Below are 22867 nucleotides of genomic sequence, written 5' to 3' on the forward strand. Positions count from 1 at the left end.
TATCTGAGGAGGAAACTGCAGTCTCCAGTAGGGATAAGGCTGAGGTCATGGCCAAGTCATTTGTACTGATACACAGTTCAGAAAATTTGTCTGAAGAAGGGAGAAGAAGAAGGGAAAGAATAATGAGCCAACACCCAGGTGTGTTAAGCAGGAGGGAAGGAACAGATGATATAATTGATGATCCATTTACATTAGCAGAAATGGTGAGAGCAATAAAGAGATCGAGACCAACCTCCCCAGGGAAAGATCTGATGTGCTCTGTGATGCTAAAAAATCTAGGAGAAGGAGTGCTCTTGAAGTTGCTGCATTTTTATAACAGAGTGTGGGAGGATTACCAAGTGCATGGAAAGAAGCAGTAGTAATTCCAATAAGGAAGCCTGGCAAGGATCTGTCAAAACCCACTAGCTACAGACCAATTGCATTAACATCAAGTGTATGTAAGATAATGGAAAGGATGATAACAGAAAGGTTATCATATGAGCTTGAGAAAAGGGGAATGCTGGCAAGTTATCAGAGTGGTTTTAGAAAGGGAAGGAATTCCATGGACTCAGTGATTATGTTAGAGACTGAAATAAGGAAGGCCCAGGCAAATAGAGAGTCAGTAGTGGCAGTGTTCTTTGCCATTGAAAAAGCTTATGATATGATGTGGAAGGAAGGATTATTAATTAAACTGCACAAGATGGGGGTTGGTGGGAGAGTTTATAATTGAATTAAAGATTTTTTGTTTGGTAGAAAAATTCAAGTTCGGATTGGATCAGAATTATCAAAACAGTACATAGTGGGAAATGGCACACCTCAAGGTAGTGTGATTAGCCCATTACTTGTCATGATTATGATCAATGATGTCTTCACAAAGGTACCAGTGGATATTGGTAGGTCACTTTGCGGATGATGGGGCCTTGTGGAAAAGAGGCAGGAACATGGACCATATAATCAGGAAACTACAAGAAGCAATTGATGAAGTGGTGGAGTGGGGTTATGATTGGGGATGTAGATTTTCAGTAGACAAAACTCAAACTGTATTTTTTACCAGGAAAAGGGCTGAGGTAGGGAAGAAGTTAAGGATGTATGGGGTTGAATTAGAAAGGGTTGCATCATTTAAATTTCAGGGAGTTATATTTGATTCACGATTAACATGGGCAGACCATATCAGGAAAGTTGAGGAGAAATGTAAAAAAGTAATAAATGTGATGAGATGTTTGACTGGTAGGGAATGGGGAGCAAGTTGTTCAGCTTTGAAGAGAATGTATGTGGCTTTAGTAAGATCTGTATTGGATTATGGAAATATAGTATATGGATCAGCAACTAGGTCTCTTATAAGGAAACTGGATGTGATTCAGGCTCAGGCCTTGAGAGTGTGCAGTGGGGCTTTTAAAATGTCACCAGTGTCAGCCCTACAGGTAGAAATGGGAATAATGCCTTTGGAACTAAGAAGGATGCAACTGATGGCAAACTACTGGGCTAACTTGCAGGGGCACAATGATTCTCACCCTACTAAACGAGTGTTGCAGGAGTGCTGGGAAAATGGGAGGTTTCAGAGGGATACCTTTAGTCGGGTAGGGAATGATATCGCGAAAGAATGTGGAGTATTTGATCTGAGGATAAGTCCTTCAGTAGTTTATCCGGTTGTAGCTCTATGGAAGCTTGTATGGCCTGACATAGACTGGCATTTGTTAGAGGTAAAAAGGAAAGAAAGATATAAAACAGATTTGGTAAATGCATTTAACTGTCATGTGAAGGAAAAGTATAGTGATTATACTCACATTTATACGGATGGTGCGAAGGAACCTGAAACAGGAGTGACAGGGTTTGGGGTGGTAATACCAGCAAAAGAAATTGGAATCAGCAGAAGAACATCTAATAAGTTAGGGGTGTTTACAGTGGAGATGCTGGCAGTGTTGGTTGCATTGCAATGGGTGCAGAAAGCCAGACAAGCCAAAGCATTGATATGTTCAGTTCTAGCAAGTTTAAGGTCTTTTCACACAAACAGCCAGCAAGATGTACTTTATGAAGTCCTTCAGTTAGTTACAAGAATTGCAAATCAGGGAGGTCAGGTAAAATTTCTATGGGTTCCAGCACATGTAGGGGTGAAGGGGAATGAGAGGGTGGATGAGTTGGCAAAGAGGGTGTTAAAGAAAGAAAATGTGGAAATGCACATTAGTATCAGTAAAGCAGAGGTTAAGTGTGTAATCTGGGAAAAAGTCAACCGAATGTGGCAAGAAAGATGGGACAGGGAGGGGAAAGGGAGGCATTTATATCAAATACAAAAGAGTGTTGCAGTTACTAGGATAGGTAATGGAAACAGAAGAGAGGAAATTGTGTGGACTAGGTTAAGGCTGGGGCACTGTGCATTAAACAAAACATTGAAAATGATAGGGAAACACCAGACAGGATTGTGTGAGGAATGTCAGGAAGAGGAGTCAGTAGAACATGTAGTTTTGTGTTGCAGGAAGTATGAGATACAGAGAGAGATGATGAGAAATAAATTAAGTGAGTTGGGGATGCAGGAATTCACATTAAAAGGGTTGCTGGGCATGGGTGAGAGAACACAAGTCCGGGTATTTTTAGCGTTTTTAAGGGGTACGGGGGTTTTTTATAGAATATGATGAATAAACAGGAATAGGATACTAGGATGGTCAAAGATGGGAGGGTGAAGTGTAGGTTTGTGTGTGTGTGTGTGAGAGATTGGGTGAAGGGATTTAGAATGTATGTCTAGTGCACATTCTGGAGCAGAGGGTGGTGGTAATGCACCATTAAGCTGGATGCCAACCGCCGTAAAACAAGATACAGACAGACAGACATCAACCTGCAGTGTGTGCAGTCTGACTATCCCGGACCCCAAGGCCGTGATGCAGAAGAGATGAGAGATAGGCTCAGTAGGGAATTCAAGTTGCTCACACAGAGTCTGGGCCAGAAAGTTGCCTGCTGCACCAAATCCACTAGAGTCTCCTGTGTGCATAGAGCTGTCAGGATGTGGCAAAGGACAGGGCAGTTAATTCTGGTTATTGTGCTGGCAAGAGCTTACCAGACAGAAGGCCCCTTGTCTCCACCTGGAGGTGCAACTTCCATGGATCCAGTAGGAAGTGTAAGATGCACTGGGACAGGAAGTTGTGGCATCGGGTTGAGATCTGTCTAAGCATTTGGGCACTGGAATCGGAGGCTCTGAGGGAGGAGGGTTACTGGTTCAGGATTGCTTTAACAAGATGGAAAATTGGTTGAGAGTGGTGAGTAGATGGCCAGTGTTTTCCTGCTGTTTCTGGACAATGTAGACATAGTGGGAATCACTGATTCATGGCTGACAGAGGCCACAGTTGGGTGCTTGGCATCAAAGGCTATACTTTGCATAGAAAGGACAGGCAGGTAGGCATAGGCGGTGGTGTGGCTGATGGTAAGAGATGGAATTACACCTTTAGAAAGAGGTGACATAGGGTCAGACAATGTTGAATCTTTGTGGGTGGAGTTAAGAAATTGTAAGGGTTAGAAAAACCATTATGGGAATCATATATATAGAGCTACAAATAGTAGCCAAAATGTGGGGTTGAGATTGCAAAGGGAGCTGGAAAAGACATGCAATAAGGGTAATGACACAATTGTAATGGGGGACTTCAATATGCAAGGGGATTAGGAAAATAAGGTTGGTGTTGGATTGCAAGGGAGGGAATTTGTTGAATTCCTACGAGATGGCATTTTGGAGCAGCTTGTGTATGACCCTACTTGGGGAAAGGCTATTGTAGTTTGGGTGTTGCGTTATTAGGGAGCTTAACATAAAGGAACCCTTAGGAGGCAATGATCATAATATGATTGAATTCATACTTCACTTTGAGAGGGAGAAACATAACTCACATGTATCAATATTGCAATGGAATAAAGAGAATTACAGAGGTATGAGAGAGGAGCTTACCCAGGTGGACTGGAGGAGAATACTGGTAAGGATGCCAGCTGAGCAGAGATGGCTGAAGTTTCTGGGAATAGGTCACAAGGTGCAGGATAGATATGTCCCATAGAGGAAGAATTTCTCAATGTTAGGGGTAAGCAACCATGGCTGACAAAGGAAGTTAAGGACTGCATGAAAGCCGAGGAAAGGTCATATAAAGTAGAAAAGTGAGTGGGAAGTTGGATGATTGGGAAGCTTTTAAAATACAACAAAAGGCAATTAAAGAAGTTAAAGGAAAAGATGGAAGATGAGGGCAGACTAGCCAATAACATAAAGCAGGATATCAAAAGTTTTTTCAGTTGAAGAGTAAAAGGGAGATGAGAGTTGATATTGGACCACTGGAAAATGATGCTGGTGAGGTAGTAATAGGGAACAAAGAAATGATCGATGAACTTAATGAGTACTTTGCAACTGTCTTCACTGTGGAAGATGCTAGCAGTGTGCCAGAGGTCTGTGAGTATCTGGGAGCAGGAGTGCCATTGCAATTACAAAGGAAAAAGTGCTAGGCAAACTCAAAGATCTTAAGGTGGATAAGTCACCTGGGCCAGATGGACTACATTCCAGAGACTTGAGAGAGGTTGCTGAAGAGATAACGGATGAATTGGTCATGATCTTTCAAGAATCTCTTGATTCTGGCATAGTTCCGCAGGACTGGAAGATTGTAAATGTCACTCCACTCTTCAAGTATGGAGGAAAGCAAAAGAAAGCAAATTATAGGCCAGTTAACCTAACCTGAGTGGTTAGGAAAGTGTTGGAGTCTATTATTAAGGATGAGGTTTCAAGGAACTTGGAGACTAATGACAAAATAAGTCAAAGTCAGCATGGTTTCTGTAAAGGGAAATCTTGCCTGACAAATCTGTTCTTTGAGGAAGTAACAAGCAGGATGGACAAAGGAGAGGCAGTAGATGTCATTTACTTGGATCTTAAGGAGTTTGATAAGGTGTCACACATGAGGCTGCTTAGCAAGATAAAATCCTATGGCGTTGCAGGAAAGATACTGGCGTGGATAGCAGAATGGCTGACAGGCAGGAGGCAGCAGATGGGAATAAAAGGAGATTTTTCTGGTTATCTGCCAGTAACTAGTGGTGCTCCTCAGTAGTGAGTATTGGGACCACTACATTTCACATTGTTTGTCACTGATTTGGATAATGGAATTGATGGCTTTGTGGCAAAGTTCGCAGATGATGTGAAGATAGGTGGAGGGGTAGATAGTGCTGAGGAAGCAATGTGATTGCTGCAGGACTTAGACAAATTGGAACAGTGGGGGAAAAAGTGGCAGATGGAGTACAATGTTGGGAAATATATGATAATGCATTTTGGTAAAAGGAACAATAATGCGGACTATTATCTGAATGGAGAGAAAGTAGGGAGGAACTTGGGAGTCCTCGAGTAAAGTTAATTTACAGGTTGAGTCTGTGGTAAAGGCAAATGCAATGTTGGCATTTATTTCAATGGGAATAGAATGCAAAAGCAAAGAGATAATGCTGCACCTTTATAAAACACCAGTCAAGCCACACCTGGAGTACTGTCAACAGTTTTGGGCTCCATATCTCAGAAAGGATGTGTTGTCATTGGAGAGAGTCCAGAGGAGGTTCACAAGGGTGATTTTGGGAATGAAGGGGTTAACATATGAGGAGCGTTTGGCAGCTTTGGACCTATACTCACCGGAATTTAGAAGAATGTGGGAAGATCTCATTGAAACCAACCAAATGTTGAAAGGACTAGATAGGGTGGATGTGGAGAGGATGTTTCTTATGGTGGGGTATCCAGATCTAGAGAGTTGCAGATGATGAGTTGGAAATGAGTGGCAGATGACTCCTATTGGCTGGGTGGAGACAGGGAGGTGGCTGCCTGTGTAAGCCTGACAATATTCTCCAGAAACAGGAACTGAGATGAATTTTACTCATTTTCCTGATGCAGAATAATTCTGCCGTTGATATATTCTGCTTTCTCCCTGTATGTGATAATGTGCTGTGTGCAGATCTGGATTAATAGCCGTTATTATTGAAGTAACCCCGTTCACATGGGCTTGCTGATCTCCAACACCCTTTTGCACAGTTGCTAACAGGAGTTCAGAGCTTCCAAACCAAGCCGAATGTTAAATATTTCACTGAAGTAATTTTAGATTTATTTTAAATGCCAGAACAAGTATGTGGAGGGAAAAAGTATTTTTGCAATTGGGAGGATTTAAAGGCTGTTTCCCATTTATAATGGTGTTGACAAGACACAAGAACATAAGAAATAGGAGCAGGAGTTGGCCATCTTGCCCATTGAACCTGTTCCGCCATTCACTAAGATCATAGCTGATCTGACCATGGACTCATCTTCACCTACCTGCCTTTCCTCTATAGCCCTTAATTCACTGACTATGCAGGAATCTATCCAACCTTTTCTTAAATGTATTCATTATATTTAATTCACTGGGCTTCATGGGGCAGAGAATTCCACAGATTCACCATTCTCTGGGAAAAGCAGTTCCTCCTCACCTCCGTCCTAAATCTACTTCCCTGAATCTTGAGGCTATGTCCCCTGGTAATAGCCTCACCTACCAGTGAAAACAACTTTCCTTCCTCTATCCTATCTATCCCTTTCATAATTGTATATGTTTCTATGAGATTTCCTCTATAAGGTAAGACATCAGTCACATAAAGAAAATGGATAATGCTGGTCCTGCCCTCAAGGTGGCCTAGTGCTTTACAAACACAAAAGATTCTGTAGTTTCTGGCAATCCAAGGCAGCACACATAAAATGCTGGAGGAACTCTGCAGATCAGGCAGCCTCTATGGACATGCATAAACAGTTGACATTTCAGGTTGAGACTTTCCATCGGGACTGGAAAGGAAGGGGTGCAATGCAGGGTAAGGAGGTGGGGGAAGGGGAAAGACTGCATCCTAGAAGGTGATAGGTGAAGCCAGGTGGGTGAGGGGAGGGGAGAGAGATGAAGTAAGTAGCTGGGAAATAATAAGTGAAAAGGGCAGATGGTTTGAGAAGAAGGAATCTGATAGGACAGAAGAATGGAGGAATGCACTGTGGGAGAAAGTGAAAGAGGAGGGGCACCAGAGGGAGGTGATAGGTCAGGGGAAGAGGTAAGAATGGGACCATAGTGGGGAATTGAAGAAGAGGGGGCCAGAGTGGGGAATTGAAGAGATGTCTTTCTTCTTCAAAGAATGGGTTTTCCCCTCTTTCACCATTGATACTGCCCTCACCCACATTTCCACCATTTCCATCCACACACACCCCATCCTCCTATTGCCTCAATGGGGATAGAATTCCTCTTGTCCTCACCTACCACCCCATGAGCCTCTGCATTGCCAGTCACCAAGTACATCTGTACCATCTCCCCACGCTCCACTTTCAGCAGGCATTGCTCCCTCTGATTCTCTTGTCCATTCATACCTCCCTCCTAATCTCTGTCCTGACACTGAACCCTGCAAGCAGAATAAATGCTGTGCCTGCCCACTCAGCTCTTCTCTCACCTCCATCCAGGGCCCTGAACAGTCCTTCTAGGTGAGGCAACACTTCACCTGTTGAGGTCATCTACTGTGTCTGGTGCTCCTGAGTGGGATCTTCCTGTAGCCACCCATTTCAATTCTGCTTCCCATTCCCATTCCGACATGTCAGACCATGGCCTCCTCTACGGCTGCAATGAGGTGACACTCAGGTTGGAGGAGCAACACTTTGTATTCCGTCTGGGTAGCCTGCAAATTAACGGCATGAACGTCAATTTCCTCAAACATCTGATAATTGCCACCTCCCCCTTCACCATTTCCAATTCCTGTTTCCCTCTCTCACCTTATCTTCTTACCTGCCTGTCACCTCCCTTCAGTGGTCCTCCTTCCCTTTCTTCCATGGCCTTCTGACCTCTCCTATCAATTTCCCCTTCTCCAGCCCTTTATCCCAATCAACTTCCCAGCTCTTTACTTCACTGCTTCCTTCCTCTCTCCCGGTTTCACCTATCACCTACTACCTTGTTCTTCTTCCTCCTCCCCCCCCCCCCACCTTCTTAATCTGATTTCTCCTCTTTCTGTCCAGTCTGAATGAAGGATCTTGGCCCAAAATGTTGATTGTTTCCTATTCTCCATAGATGCTGCCTGGCCTGCTGAGTTCCTCCAGTATTTTGTCCATGTTCGTTTGATTGTCTGTAAATGATCAAAATCAGTGCAGACACCTAGTGCAGATAATGAACTACTTTCATTCAATCTTTCATTGTAACATTCAAGATGATGGTTGATAATTTCAAATTATTTGTAGTTCATAACTTATTGAAGTTGTGAAATCGTTTCATTTTTAATTCCCGGCCATTTCTGGCATCTCCAAGCCTGAATGTTTGACACTGCAGTGAGCAAAACAGTTCTGGATTGTCTTGCATCTTATTTCTCACCAACTATCAGTGGCAAAAAGCACTGCTTTTTGAATGCAAATGCATACATCTGACACTATTTAGAAACTGTTCACTCAAAGCATGATGTAGTATCTAATGGCCACACAAGCACGTGCAATTGATGGTATTGAGAAATTATTTGGGAATTGCCACTTGTCCCTGCTAAATGACATACTGTCCCAAATAAATGAAGGGAATTCTGGTACTTTCCTGATTATTTGTTGTTTTTTAAGTGTCGTTCCAAATAAGTGGCTACCCCGATTAACCAATAGCCCAATTAATTGGAACCCACTGTAAGTAGAAAGATAAACTCATGCAAAATTTTTAAGAAGACACCAGTCTACTTTATTTTGACTGGGATTGCTCCATGACTGAACTAATAGTTCGGTCTTATGAATGTGTGAAACATTTAATTCCTAACATCGCCAGCAATTATTTTCCTGGTCACCGGCAGCATTTGTTTTTTTTCTCATTAAAATAAGGCAAAAGCCTAAAGATTAGCTTTAGTAAGAATAAAACAGAATTTTACAAAATAGCAATAATGTCCTCACATCTATACCTTACCACAGTACGGAAACATTGAAATAAAAGGATAATGTAAATTTAGAACAAAAAATATCCTGTATTGTAATGACTGTCAGCTAAACGGTATCATCTGCAGATACTCTTAGGAGGTAAAATTCAAACAGAAGGTGAAGTCTTTAGTAAAATTGACTAAAATCATGAAGATCATATTTGTTTTGCAATAATTATATTTAAGGCATAATTTTATCTCTTGCTTTTAGTGCCACTTCCAGTAAGATCTACATTTGCTTCCAGTACTGGTCCTGCTGCTCTAAAAGGTAGGATTGCCATTGCTTAATATAGTATTTCTGTGCCGGAGCTATAAATTTTTACTTGGGAAAACATTGAGATTATCTAATAGACCAAATTCTGCTCTCAGTGATGAAAGAATGATGTCAAAAGTTGTTCCGTGATATTTGAACCATGGTCAGCTGGTGAGATGCAGTACGTTGCAGCTTTTGGAAAGGCAAGGTGCATATTGGACAACAATGTACTTTTATGTTTACATGCACATGTGTACTCCCTGGAAATTGCTATCTATTTCCATATAACTATCTTCTGAATATTGCTGCGTAGGCTATTATATCTATTGCAAACCCCCGTACATTGATTATTTTACTTTTGAATGAGTACCTGGATCATGTCTTTGTCCTCGGCCTTGATGCCTTAATCTTTTAATTCTGGCTTGATGCCTAAGTTGGTAAATGGGCCAAACACTTATTGGTGCCCAGGGCCTGCTGCTTTGATTTGGCTTCACGTCTGCTCCAGCCATGGCCAGCAGTGACTGTAGTAGAGAAAAAGTGTAATTAATAGAATCATTAGTTGTTTAATGCCAATAAAATATTGTCGTGTTTCATCAGGACCATGTGCAGATGCCGGAATTTGGAGCAACAAGCAAACTTTTGAAGGAACGAACGAACACACACACACACACACACACAATGGTGGAGGAACTCAGCAGGCCAGGCAGCATCTAGCAAAAAGAGCACACAGTTGATGTTTCAGGCCGAGACCCTTCATCAGGACTGGGTCCTATGTTGAAGGCAATCAGTGGGTTGAGCAGACTTGACGCAGGGTTTTGACCCAAAATGTCAATAATTCCTACCCTCCCACAGATGCTGCTCAATCCACAGAGTATCTCCAGCAGATTGTTTGTTGGCAAACTTCTGCACCAAAGAGTCTATGAACGCAGTATAGACAAATAAAGTTTTCACTTGCCACTTGTCACACAGAAAGCAATTTTTAAAGTATTCACACTAAAACTTAACAGTTGTATAAAAAGATTTTGAATGAAAATTAGAAGCTTTGCTGTTGAAATAATGGTGAGATCAGTGGCTTTCATCGTAAACACCACTGAAACACGGATAGATGAAAGTTTTCTATTGTCTGCAAGCACTACCAAAGCGCCAGGTCTGTTTGTGTTTTGGAAATATTGATACAGATGTTCCACATGCTGATACAGTATAAAACTATACTATGTGTGTTGGAAACTATTGATTTCAATTTCATGTCTGGATGTCAAATTGAAACTACAAGGCAGGGTTTCAGCTAAAAACGTTGATAATCCCCTTCCTCTACCTTAACCCGCTGAGTTGCCCCAGCAGATTGTTTGTTGCTCAAAAATCCTAGTGCTTTAAGCTTTCACAATGGTGTTGAAAGTTGCCTTTTATTTTCTAAACCACAAGGCGGCAGTGGTGTTCTCTGGTCTTAATTCATTTGGCAACTTAGTGCTTGATTCCTTCTTCATAAATAGTTGCAGTAACTCAGAGAATCATTGCTTTGTGGAAACTAAATAGAAAATTATAGAGATGGTATCTTTGAAATTACCATTAGCAATGTTGGTGAGTTTTGGGAACAGCAACAAAGTTGGAAGATAACTTTGTTTTATTTGCGGAGATACTTCTTGTTTCTTTTGATGTTCAGCTCTTAGATATGTTCTCAACTGATTGGCCAGCTATAACAGACACTGCTTTTCTGACAGATTAATGTATAAATCAATGAGAACAGTCAAGTGCCTATTTTAGTTTGTCCATGCAGAAAGACACTACAATAATCATATATGTCACAGACTCTCTGCCTTTGGATTCCATGACTTTTGCTATTGTTATGCCACAAAAGCCTATCTATTGTGTGAAGTAGAAATTCTGATTAGTTCCAAGTTTACCGGAAAATAATTTGCCTTCATTACCTGATCCTTGGAGGTTAGTTGATGTAATCATCTTACTAAAGTTTTTCCGCACTGCTTTCCAAGAGACACAGTTGAAGGATATCTTTTCTCCTTTGTGTTCATTTGTTGTTGTAAAGGCTGACTTTTTACAACTTTTCTGTGATCCCTATCTCCCCATCTTTCCTGAGTCTGATGTTGGTCTTGTAACTGATTCTAGTGATGGAATCTCTTGCTGCAGCTTTATTACTAGGCTGGCCAGAAATAAATAAATCAGGTCATCTTGATGTGAATTTTTCCTCTTGCTGACACTTGGTATCTTCTACTCTGTACGTTTTACTTCACATTTCCCTAGTAATATCTTAAATTTTATGTTTGGATTTGATTTGTGCTCTTTCATCTGGAGTGTAGTGTGCATCTATTTTTTATGGCCTTCCAAAGTCCACTTGAGGTTCACATAAGTTGTGATATGAGACTGAATCTATGTTATCTGTTGCAATTAAACAACAACAGAAGTTATCCTAAAAGCTTCATTGTTTGTTAAAAGATTATGCTGAAGCACATGAAGAGATATTAGCACAGACCACCAAAATCTTGGCTAAAGGGGGTGGGGGCGAGGAAGATTAAGAAGGATTTTAAAGTGGGCTAGAGAGACTGAGAAGACTGAGGCCTTGGTAGCAGATTGCACAGACTCATGTATAGAATTCTATTTGGAAATGAGTAAGAAGCTAAAATTAAATGTGGAAAAACAGAATTACTGTAGAAGATTACTTAACTAGGAGCAATGTTGATTAACAATCAATAAGGATATATGTGGAATGGGCATATACATGACGATACTCCAGTTTATTCTATTACCCAGTATGTTATTTAACATAAGTTGAAATAAAGATGTTATCATAGTATCTGGGCATCATATCAGTTTATTTAGTCAAGTAATTAGTAATTAATGTATTTTTAACTCTTTCATAGAGACCTTTCATGCTTCAGAAAACTTTTTCCTCTTCTGCCTTGATTCTAAAAACATAGAAAACCTACAGCACAATATAGGCTCTTTGGCCCACAAAGCTGTGCCAAACATGTCCTTACCTTAGAACTACCTAGGCTTACCCATAGCCCTCTATTTTTCTAAGCAAAATGTATCCATCCAGGAGTCTCTTAAAAGATCCTATCATTTCCGCCTCCACCACCACCGCCGGCAGTCTATTCCATGCACTGGCCACTCTCTGCGTAAAAAAAAAACTTACCCCTGACATCTCCTCTGTGCCTGCTTCCAAGCACCTTAAAACTATACCCTCTCATGCTAGCCATTTCAGCCCTGGGAAAAAGCCTCTGACTATCCACACGATCAATGTCTCTCATTGGATCGGGACTACAGAGCGGCGTGGGAGCTGAATTCTGAAGGAAGGCAGTTTTAAAAAAAAACTTCTTTGAGTGCAAGAAGGACGAGACTGCGCAGGCGCGTGATGTAACAGGACAGTGCGGAGAGTTTAAAAAGGAAGGTTACTTTCAATGGCTTTCTTTTGGATTGGGACTACAGAGTGGCATGGGAGCTAAATTCTGAAGGAAGGCATTTCTTTAAAAAACTTCTTCAAGTGCAAGAAGGAGGAGACTGCGCAGGCGTGTGACGTAAGGAGACCACCCTATACAGCGGGCAGCGGAGTGAGTGGTAGCAGAGTGTAGGGCTTTGGCTTCAACGGGCTTCGGCGGTAAACGGGAAGAGGCAAGAGCGAAGCACCAACAATTTTTTTTCTCCCACCCCCTTCTGTGAATCGACCCGGACAGACCAGAACAGCGGGGCTCATACAGCTAATGGTACGAGCTAACGGTTTAAAAAGTTCGTCTGCTTGTCGAGGTAACTGGGTGAGTAGACTTATTTTTCCTGTTTCATTCCTGTAGAATTAGATAGCATGCCTGCAGGGTTAGTGCTTTGTTCAGGGTGTCAGATGTGGGAATCCTGGGAGACCTCCAGCCTCCCTGATGGCCACATCTGCGCCAGGTGCACCGAGATGCAGCTCCTCAGAGACCGTGTTGGGGATCTGGAGCTGCAGCTTGATGACCTACTGCTTATCAGGGAAAGTGAAGAGGTGATAGACAGGAGCTACAGGGAGGTAGTCATCCCTAGGCTACAGGGGTCACTGTCAAGAGAGGAAAGGGAAATGCCCGGATAGCAGTGAGCACACCTGTGGCTGTCCCCCTCAGCAATAAATATCTTGTTCTGGATGCTGTTGAGGGGGATGACCTGACAGGGGACACCCACAGTGACCGGGTCTCTGGCACTGAGCCTGGCGCTATCGTGCAGGAGGGAAGGAGGGAGAAGAGGAATGCGGTAGTCATAGGGGATTCCATAGTCAGGGGGACGGACAGGAGAGTCTGTGAGCCTGATAGAGATACCCGTATCCCAGGTGCCAAGGTATGGGATGTCTCGGATCGGGTCCAGAATATCCTGAAGGGGGAGGGCGAGCAGCCAGTTGTCTTGGTACATGTTGGTACCAATGATATAGATAGGACAAGGGAGGAAGTCCTGAAGAGAGATTTCTGGGAGTTAGGAAGGAAGCTAAAAAGCAGGACCTCCAGGGTGGTAATCTCAGGATTTCTACCACATGCTAGCGAGGTCAAGAATAGTAGGATCAGGCAGATGAATGCGTGGCTGAGAGACTGGTGCAGGGGGCAGGGCTTCAGATTCTTGGATAATTGGGATCTCTTCTGGGGGAAGTATGACCTGTTCAAAAAGGACAGGTTACACCTGAACCCGAAGGGGACCAATATCCTGGCGGGAAAGTTTAATAGAGCTGTTAGGGAGGGTTAAACTAATTTGGGAAGGGGATGGGAACCGGAATGATAGAGCGGAGGAAGAGGAAAACAGAAATAAATCTAAGATAGTGAGCTGTAAAGATGTCAGGAAAGACAGGCAGGTGATGGGGCAAATTTGTAGCCATTGGGATGAGTTGCCGTGCAATAAAGTTGCAGTGAAATCAAAGCGAAAAGTACCAAGTACTTAAGGTGTTATACTTAAGTGCACGCAGCATAAGGAATAAGATGGATGATCTTGTCGTACAGCTACAGATTGGCAGGTATGATATTGTGGCCATCACTGAGACGTGGCTAAAGTATGCATGTCTCTGGGAGCTGAACGTCCAAGGATACACGGTGTATCGGAAGGATAGGAAGGTAGGCAGAGGGGGAGGCGTGGCTTTATTGGTAAGAAATGATATTAAATCATTAGAAAGAGGTGATATAGGATTAGAAGCTGCAGAATCTTATGGGTTGAGCTAAGAAATCGCAGGGGTAAAAGGACCCTGATGGCAGTTATTTATAGACCTCCAAACAGCTGCAGTGATGTGGACTACGAATTACAACAGGAAATAGAAAAGGCTTGTCAGAAGGGCAGTGTAATGATAATTGTGGGGGATTTTAACATGCGAGAGATTGGGAAAATCAGGTTGGCACTGTATCTCGAGAGAGAATTTGTAGAATGTCTGCGAGATGGCTTTTTAGAACAGTTTGTTGTTGAGCCCACTAGGGGATCGGCTGTACTGGATTGGGTATTGTGTAATGAACCGGAGGTGATTAGAGAGATTGAGGTGAAGGAACCCTTGGGAGGCAGTGATCATAACATGATTCAGTTCACTGTGAAATTTGAAAAAGAGAAGCAGAAATCTGATGTGCCGGTATTTCAGTGGAGTAAAGGAAATTACAGTGGCATGAGAGAGGAACTGGCCAAAATTGACTGGAAAGGGACACTGGCGGGAAAGATGGCAGAGCAGCAGTGGCTGGAGTTTATGTGAGAAGTGAGGAAGGTGCAAGACAGGTATATTCCAAAAAGGAAGAAATTTTCGAATGTAAAAAGGATGCAACCGTGGTTGACAAGAGAAATCAAAGCCGAAGTTAAAGCAAAGGAGAGGGCATACAAGGAAGCAAAAATTAGAGGGAAGACAGAGGATTGGGAAGTTCTTAAAAGCTTACAAAAGGAAACTAAGAAGATCATTAAGAGGGAAACGATTAACTATGAAAGGAAGCTAGCAAATAATTTCAAAGAGGATACTAAAAGCTTTTTCAAGTATATAAAGAGTAAAAGACAGGTGAGAGTAGATATAGGACCGATAGAAGATGATGCTGGAGAAATTGTAATGAGAGATAAGGAGATGGCGGAGGAACTGAAGGAGTATTTTTCATCCGTCTTCACTGAGGAAGACATCAGCAGTATACGGGACACTCAGGGGTGGCAGGGAAGAGAAGTGTGCGCAGTCACAATTGCGACAGAGAAAGTACTCCGGAAGCTGACTAATCTAAAGGTAGATAAATCTCCCGGACCAGATGCAATGCACCCTCGTGCTCTGAAGGAAGTAGCTGTGGAGATTGCAGAGATCTTTCAAAAGTTGATAGATTCTGGCATGGTTCCAGAGGACTGGAAGATTGCAAATGTCACTTCGCTATTTAAGGAGAGGGCAAGGAAGCAAAAAGGAAATTATAGACCTGTTACCTTGACATCGGTGGTTGGGAAGTTGTTGGAGTTGATTTTCAAGGATGAGGTTACAGAGTACCTGGAGGCATATGACAAGATAGGCAGAACTCAGCATGGATTCCTTAAAGGGAAATCCTGCCTGACAAACCTATTACAGTTTTTTGAGGAAATTACAAGTAGGCTAGACAAGGGAGATGCAGTGGATGCTGTATATTTGAATTTTCAGAAGGCCTTTGACAAGGTGCCACACATGAGACTACTTAACAAGATAAGAACCCATGGAATTACAGGAAAGTTACATATGTGGATAGAGCATTGGCTGATTGGCAGGAAACAGAGAGTGGGAATAAAGGGATCCTGTTCTGGTTGGCTGCCGGTTACCAGTGGTGTTCCACAGGGGTCCGTGTTGGGGCCACTTCTTTTTACATTGTACATCAACGATTTGGATTATGGAATAGATGGCTTTGTGGCTAAGTTTCCTGATGATACGAAGATAGGTGGAGGGGTTGGTGGTGCTGAGGAAACAGAGAGTCTGCAGAGAGACTTGGATAGATTGGAAGAATGGGCAAAGAAGTGGCAAATGAAATACAATGTTGGAAAGTGTATGGTTATGCATTTTGGCAGAAGAAATAAATGGGTAGACTATTATTTAGATGGGGAAAGAATTCAAAGTTCTGAGATGCAATGGGACTTGGGAGTCCTCGTACAGGATACCCTTAAGGTTAACCTCCAGGTTGAGTCGGTAGTGAAGAAGGCGAATGCAATGTTGGCATTCATTTCTGGAGGAGTAGAGTATAGGAGCAGGGATGTGATGTTGAGGCTCTGTAAGGCACTGGTGAGACCTCACTTGGAGTACTGTGGGCAGTTTTGGTCTCCTTATTTAAGAAAGGATGTGCTGATGTTGGAGAGGGTACAGAGAAGATTCACTAGAATGATTCTGGGAATGAGAGGGTTAACATATGAGGAACGTTTGTCCACTCTTGGACTGTATTCCTTGGAGTTTAGAAGAATGAGGGGAGACCCCATAGAAACATTTTGAATGTTGAAAGGCGTGGACAGAGTGAATGTGGCAAAGTTGTTTCCCATGATGGGGGAATCTAGTACGAGAGGGCATAACTTAACAATTGAAGGGTGCCCATTCAGAACAGAAATGCAACAACATTTTTTTAGTCAGAGGGTGGTGAATCTATGGAGCTGGTTGCCACAGGCAGCAGTGGAGGCCAAGTCATTGGGTGTATTTAAGGCAGAGATTGATAGGTATCTGAGTAGCCACGGCATCAAAGGTTATGGTGAGAAGGCGGGGGAGTGGGTCTAAATGGGAGAATTGATCAGCTCATAATAAAATGGCCCAGCAGACTCGATGGGCTGAATGGCCGACTTCTGCTCTTTTGTCTTATGGTCTTATTATCTTGTATATTCTGGGATAAATACCACTCATCCTGTAATTTACAAACGCAAACACGAGAAAATCTGCTGATGCTGGAAATTCAAGCAACACACTGGTAAACCATATGTATGTTGTAACTGGGTTACCTGCCTGGACGCGCCCCTCTGCTGACTGCTCCTGTGGCTCCTCCCGCAGACCCCTGTGCCACTGCTCCTCCCTCAGTCCAGGTCAGAAACTCAGCGTGGTTGAGGTCACTTTTACTGCTAATAAAAGCCTTTCAGTATTTACTCTACCTCCAGTCTTTTGGAGTGATTGATAGTGCATCACACACACAAAATGCTGGTGAATGCAGCAGGCCAGGCAGCATCTATAGGAAGAGGTACAGTCAAGGTTTCGGGCCAGGACCCTTCGTCAGGACTAACTGACTCTTTAAGTTAATCCTGACGAAGGGTCTCGGCCCAAAACGTTGACAGTACTTCTTCCTATAGATGCTGCCTGGCCTGCTGTGTTCCACCAGCATTTTGTGTGCGTTACTCATCCTGTAGTAGTTGTTTACTTTGAGCCTTTTTGTTCCGTCATGGATTTCTTTCCCATTTATATCAAAGCCTTTAATTCCATTTGGCATTTAGCTGCTACTCCATTTGTTCCAGATGTATACCAATGGATCTTATTTATTTAAGCTTTGTTCTTCTCATTACGCACAGTGAAGCATTGCCAAAACCTAATTGACTTCTTACTAACTTTTGGTACCAGTAAATCTTCTAAATTAAAGTTGAATTTTGGAATTTGTTATTACTTTAAAATGAAATATTTATCTGAAAAAAATAACTAAGGTTCACGAGGAAAGAATGTGTCTGCAATTTGTTTTCTCCCACTATACAGTCCTCCTCAAGTTTTTTCCCCAAGAATATCAATGAAATTACATGTGCATTAATTACACTTGTAATGGTTGTAATAGTATAGTCACATGCAATGCACGGCTTTGATGAACACCTTGCCTCATTTCCTAGACTACAAATTCTTCTTTTATTCTTTACGTGCTCTTACATAGAAACATGGAAGAGAACAGCACAGTGATGTGTGATTCGGACTACTATGTCTTCACTGATAATGATGCCAAAATAATTCCATTTACCTGTTGTTGTCCATATCCCTCTATTCCCTATCTGTTTGTGTCTTTTTGTTCTTGTCATTAGGCTATTCCTTCATTAAAGTTGCAGTGGAAACACTTTGGAGCTTCTGATTGTCCATCAAAGGTCATCAAGGTAGTGTAGTGGTTAGCGTAATGCGATTACAGCACATGCAATCCAGATTTAATTCTGCTGCTGTCAGTAAGGAGTTTGTATATTCTCCCCGTAATTGTGCGGGTTTCTCCCCACTTTCCAAAGACATGCGGGTGAGAAGGTTAATTAGTCACATGGGTGTAATTGGGCTGCACAGGCTCTTTGCACGTGAAGGATTTCTGTGGTTCAAGATTTCATTGATGTCTCATATCTGCTGTATATGGTTAGATCCAAGAATGTCAGATTCCAAAGAGATTTGGGACCAAGATGTATTAAAAGCTAATGGTACAATTAGTGTAAGGATCCTTTGGGCTGAGAAAGGTCTAAAATTTAAGTGGATTGATGAACTTCCAAAGACTATAAGTAGCAATACTTGTAATCAGTAAAGAACACGTTTTAGTCTTTAAGACCAAGTTAGTAAGGTTGCCTTTCTCCAATCTCAATTATTCTGTTCTAGGATATTAAAGGCCCCTTCTATAGTATCTGTTACCTTCTTTAATGATTTTTCATGTAAACCTCTAAATCACAGTTTCATTTGATATAGAGATAGATTACATGTGTTGATGGCTGTGTAAATATTTCTTGGGTACATGCATGTCATATTGTGGGCCTGTCCTGTGCACTGTTTACCAAAGTGTTGCATTTTCTACTTTGGAATCAACACCATTGATGAAGCCTCATTTTTCATTTAAATCTTCAATTTTCCACCTGGCCTCCCATTTTTAGATTTTCCTTTCATAAGCAGAAGGGCTTTTTCTCGGCCTGAAACATCGACTGTATCTCCTCCTAGAGATGCTGCCTGGCCTGCTGCATTCACCAGCAACTTTGATGTGTGGGGCTTTTTCTTTCCATTGATTTACTGGTTGTTTGCTAGGATAAAAGAAAATTAGGAAAATATGATTAAAAGTGAGTTTATTGCAGATAGGACTGACATGATACAATTTGCAGTTCATTTGGTGATGTTATCCCTACCCAGTTACAATGCTGGGCTTTCACAGAATAGAACTGGCGGTCCTAAAGCTTCTTGGGAAAGCTGAAGGAAATGCTTACATATCATTTTAATCTCTAACTCTCCTGCTACATCAGTGCGACTGAAATTAAACCTTTTGTTGATACAATAGATAAACTGTAAGCGAGTAACTGTAAGGACAGATAGTACTGGGAATTGATGTGAAGATTTTAATTGAGTATTATCTTTATAACATAATCTGTTAAGTGACAACATAAACATATTAATGAAGAACTTTTTTGTCAGGTCTATCTACTAAAATTTTAAGGGTACCTTCTAGAAACGTAGGGAGCGATTCAGTTAATTGGCCACAAAATATTTTAGAATCCTTAAAAATAGCCTCTCTGTTTTAGATTACAGAATTATGCTTCAAGAATTTAGTTAAGTACCTTTGTCTGCTCATCTTTTATGAAGTTGTTGGATAGAAAGCAACCACTGTCCTTTTCTCCTTAGATTGCCGTGCGGTCAAAGCAGACATGAGATTTATAATTGATGGCTCCACAATGATAGGATCAGTAAACTTCAGGAAAATCATTGCCTTTGTGTATGACACTATCACAGTTTTTGACAAAATTGGTCCTGACGGAATTCAGGTAAGTTTTTAGATGCAGATGCAATAATTTCTCACTGCTTGTTTGTTTTAGAACTTGCTGCTCAAAATCCACATCTCTGTTTTTATGTGTAGGGGTTACATGAACATTTTTCATAAAATAAAGCAATGTTGCTTTTTGCTTATTTAAGTAGTACAGGCAGTCCTAAGATAATGAATTGATTCCCTTATTACAGGCATCCGTACGTCAACTTTGTCCATATGACATAAATTGAACAAGTGATACTGGATATGGTAACCATGCTTCTGCAATATTGTCATGAACGGCATGAAATTGCATAGGTTGAATATGAAAGTACATACTGAAGGCTGATAGAGAGAGAGAACTAGCTCTGTTGTTTATTGGAATAAACATATTCATACATCAGGCTTTTGAATTGAATATTATGGGAGCTAGTTCATATGCAGAGGTATTCATAAACTGGGTGTTCATAACCCAGGGAGGGCCTGTAAGTACTGGATACAGTACTGAAAATAGTCAGTGGGATTTTTGATAGATATGATGATTTACTTTCACAGGTATCAGTGAGCCAGTTCAGTAATCACATGAGGAATGAAATTCAGCAGAGCTCCTTTGAAAGTAAAGAAGAATTGCTGGGAGCAATCTATGACATACCTTACAGAGGGAAAGATGCCAACGCAGGTATCCTCATTGCTTACAGACTAGAATTTTAGATGCATGACCTTAGTTTATCTTTGATTTTAATAATGTGGCACCTTGTTTGAAGTTTAATCCTCTGCAACAACAAATCTGTAATATTGATGTGACTCGGACACCGCTGTAGATTGAACAACCACGTTTATTCACCAGACTTCCATTTTTTACTTTTTCCACATCCTGACGTCATACGCACTCTGACGCTACGAATACTCACACAATACATTACACCTCCCTTCTCAAGACTTTTTTTTTCTTTTTACAACACTGTGAATTACCAAAACAATGCCTCTAGGTATGCCCTTCTTACAGTGAAACAACCATGACATAAACTAAAAAAATCTTACCTTGTACTGTATTCTGCATTGTATCTTATAGTACTAACAGCAGTATATTTTCTTTTACTAACATGGAATAATAAACCTTTTATTTCACACCTTGAAACTTATGACATGTGTGACTTTGCCTCAAACTGTGTGAGACTGTATGTATGTCTAGTGTCTGTATCTAGCTGGAAGTTTGACTTGTCTCCCAGACCGTGTGTGATACAACTGTGACTGTGCTTGTCCTTCATCAGTGTCAGTCTCTCGAATGACCTCTGTGTCTTTGGGGTCTGCATCACTCTTGGTGTCGTTTGTTTCCATGTCTGTATCTGTGGAAATGTCTTGTGCATCTGTACGTGGAAACTCCCTCTCACCTGTCTTCAGCAGATGCTTCCTGTTCCTCCTGTAGACTCTTCCATCCGGCGTGCGAACTATGAAGGATCTTGGTTGCTGGTGTCTGTTCACAACCACGGCTGGTTGCCAAGTGTCCCCTCTCTGTATTCTGACATTTTCACCTGTATGCAGATCTGGCAACTGTCTTGTATGTCTGTCATAGTAGCTCTTTTGTGTTATTTACTTGTACTTTTGCCTGTCATGTACTTGAGCATTACCTTCAGGGGTCAGTAGAGTTGTGGATGTTGGCAGTTTGGACTTCAGACGATGTCCCATCAACAGCTGCGCAGGAGAGAACCCCACACCCTCAATCGGTGTGTTGCGGTATTCAAGCAGAGCAATGTAAGGGTCACCGTTGCTGCTATGTGCCTTCTTGAGCATGTTCTTGACAGTTTGTACAGTTCTCTCTGCTTGTCCACTAGACTGAGCGTGCCCTGGACTGGAAGTAACATGTTGAAATTCCCAGCTTTCTGAGAACCCGCTGAACTCACCACTGGCATATTGTGGACCATTGTCACTGACGACAATATCTGGAATAACATGTCTTGCGAATGTCGACTTCACTGCACTAATGACACCTCGACTGGATGTGTTACTTAACTTAGTGATCTCTGCATATTTTGAATAGTTGTCCACACAAAGCAGATATTCTGTACCATTGTAGTGAAAGAGATCTGTGCCAATCTTCTCCCATGGTCTTCCTGGTAGTGGGTGGGGAAGCAGAGGCTCTCTTGGATTGTTGTTTTTGTTTTCATTACAGACAGCACACTGAGAAACAATGTCTTCTATCTGAGTTGACTCGCCTGGCCAATAGAGAATGTCCCTCGCTCTTTCTTTACATTTCACTATCCCCAGGTATGACTTATGAATTCTGTTGAGCCTTTCCTGTCTCATTTGGTTTGGTACGATGAGTTTTACCGTTTTGAACATTAGTCCTGATGCATAGCTGATTTCCTCTTTAAGTATCCAGTATTTCTGCATTTCCTTTGGAACATCTTTTCTTTCTGTTGGCCATCCATTCATTGTAATGTCTCCTAGCATTTGCATTTCTGGATCATCTGCAGTCGCTTTCCTGAACATGTTCAACTTTTCCTCAGAGATGGATAGCTGAGGTGTAACCCAGTTGACCTCCAGCTCTCTTCCTAACAACTCTTCCTTTTGCTCTTTGAGGTAAGTATGGTTCAAAGCATCAGCGATGTAAAGTTCTTTTCCTGGCTTATAGGTGACTGTCAGAGTGTACCTCTGTAGCCTGAGAAGCATCCTTTGCAGCCTCATAGGAGCTTGGTGGAGTGGCTTTTTGAAGATGCTCTCAAGTGGTTTGTGATCACTCTCAACCTGGATTTCTTTGCCATATACATACTGGTGGAACTTCTCACACCCATAAACTATGGTGAGTAATTCCTTCTCAATTTGAGCATATCGGCGTTGACAGTCCGTAAGTGCTCATGATCCATACGCCACAGGCCTCCCATCCTGCAGTATAACAGCTCCTATTCCCTCCAAACTGGCATCCACCGACATCATCACCGGTTTATTGACATCATAGAACTTGACTGCTGGTGCATTGGTAACTAACTGCTTCAATGTGTCAAAACTTTTCTTTTGTTCGTCTTCCCAATGCCATTCAGTGTTGCTCTCTAGTAGCTTTCGGAGTGGAGCGCTGACCTCTGATAAGTTGGGAATGAATTTGGCAAGA

General features: G+C 41.9%; 1 protein-coding gene across 3 annotated transcripts in view; it reads left to right on the forward strand.

Moving 5' to 3' along the window:
• The window catches only part of LOC134342801 (collagen alpha-1(XIV) chain-like), a 193030-nt gene that overhangs the window by 103057 nt on the left and 67106 nt on the right, over positions 1–22867 (forward strand). For all 3 annotated transcript variants that reach the window (XM_063041387.1, XM_063041386.1, XM_063041388.1), the window contains exons 25-27: positions 9101–9157; positions 19641–19780; positions 20317–20440. In XM_063041387.1, the coding sequence (XP_062897457.1) occupies positions 9101–9157; positions 19641–19780; positions 20317–20440 (321 nt within the window). The remainder of the gene's footprint in view (positions 1–9100; positions 9158–19640; positions 19781–20316; positions 20441–22867) is intronic.

This window comes from Mobula hypostoma, chromosome 2, assembly GCF_963921235.1.
Source record: "Mobula hypostoma chromosome 2, sMobHyp1.1, whole genome shotgun sequence".
Lineage (NCBI taxonomy): Eukaryota > Metazoa > Chordata > Chondrichthyes > Myliobatiformes > Myliobatidae > Mobula > Mobula hypostoma.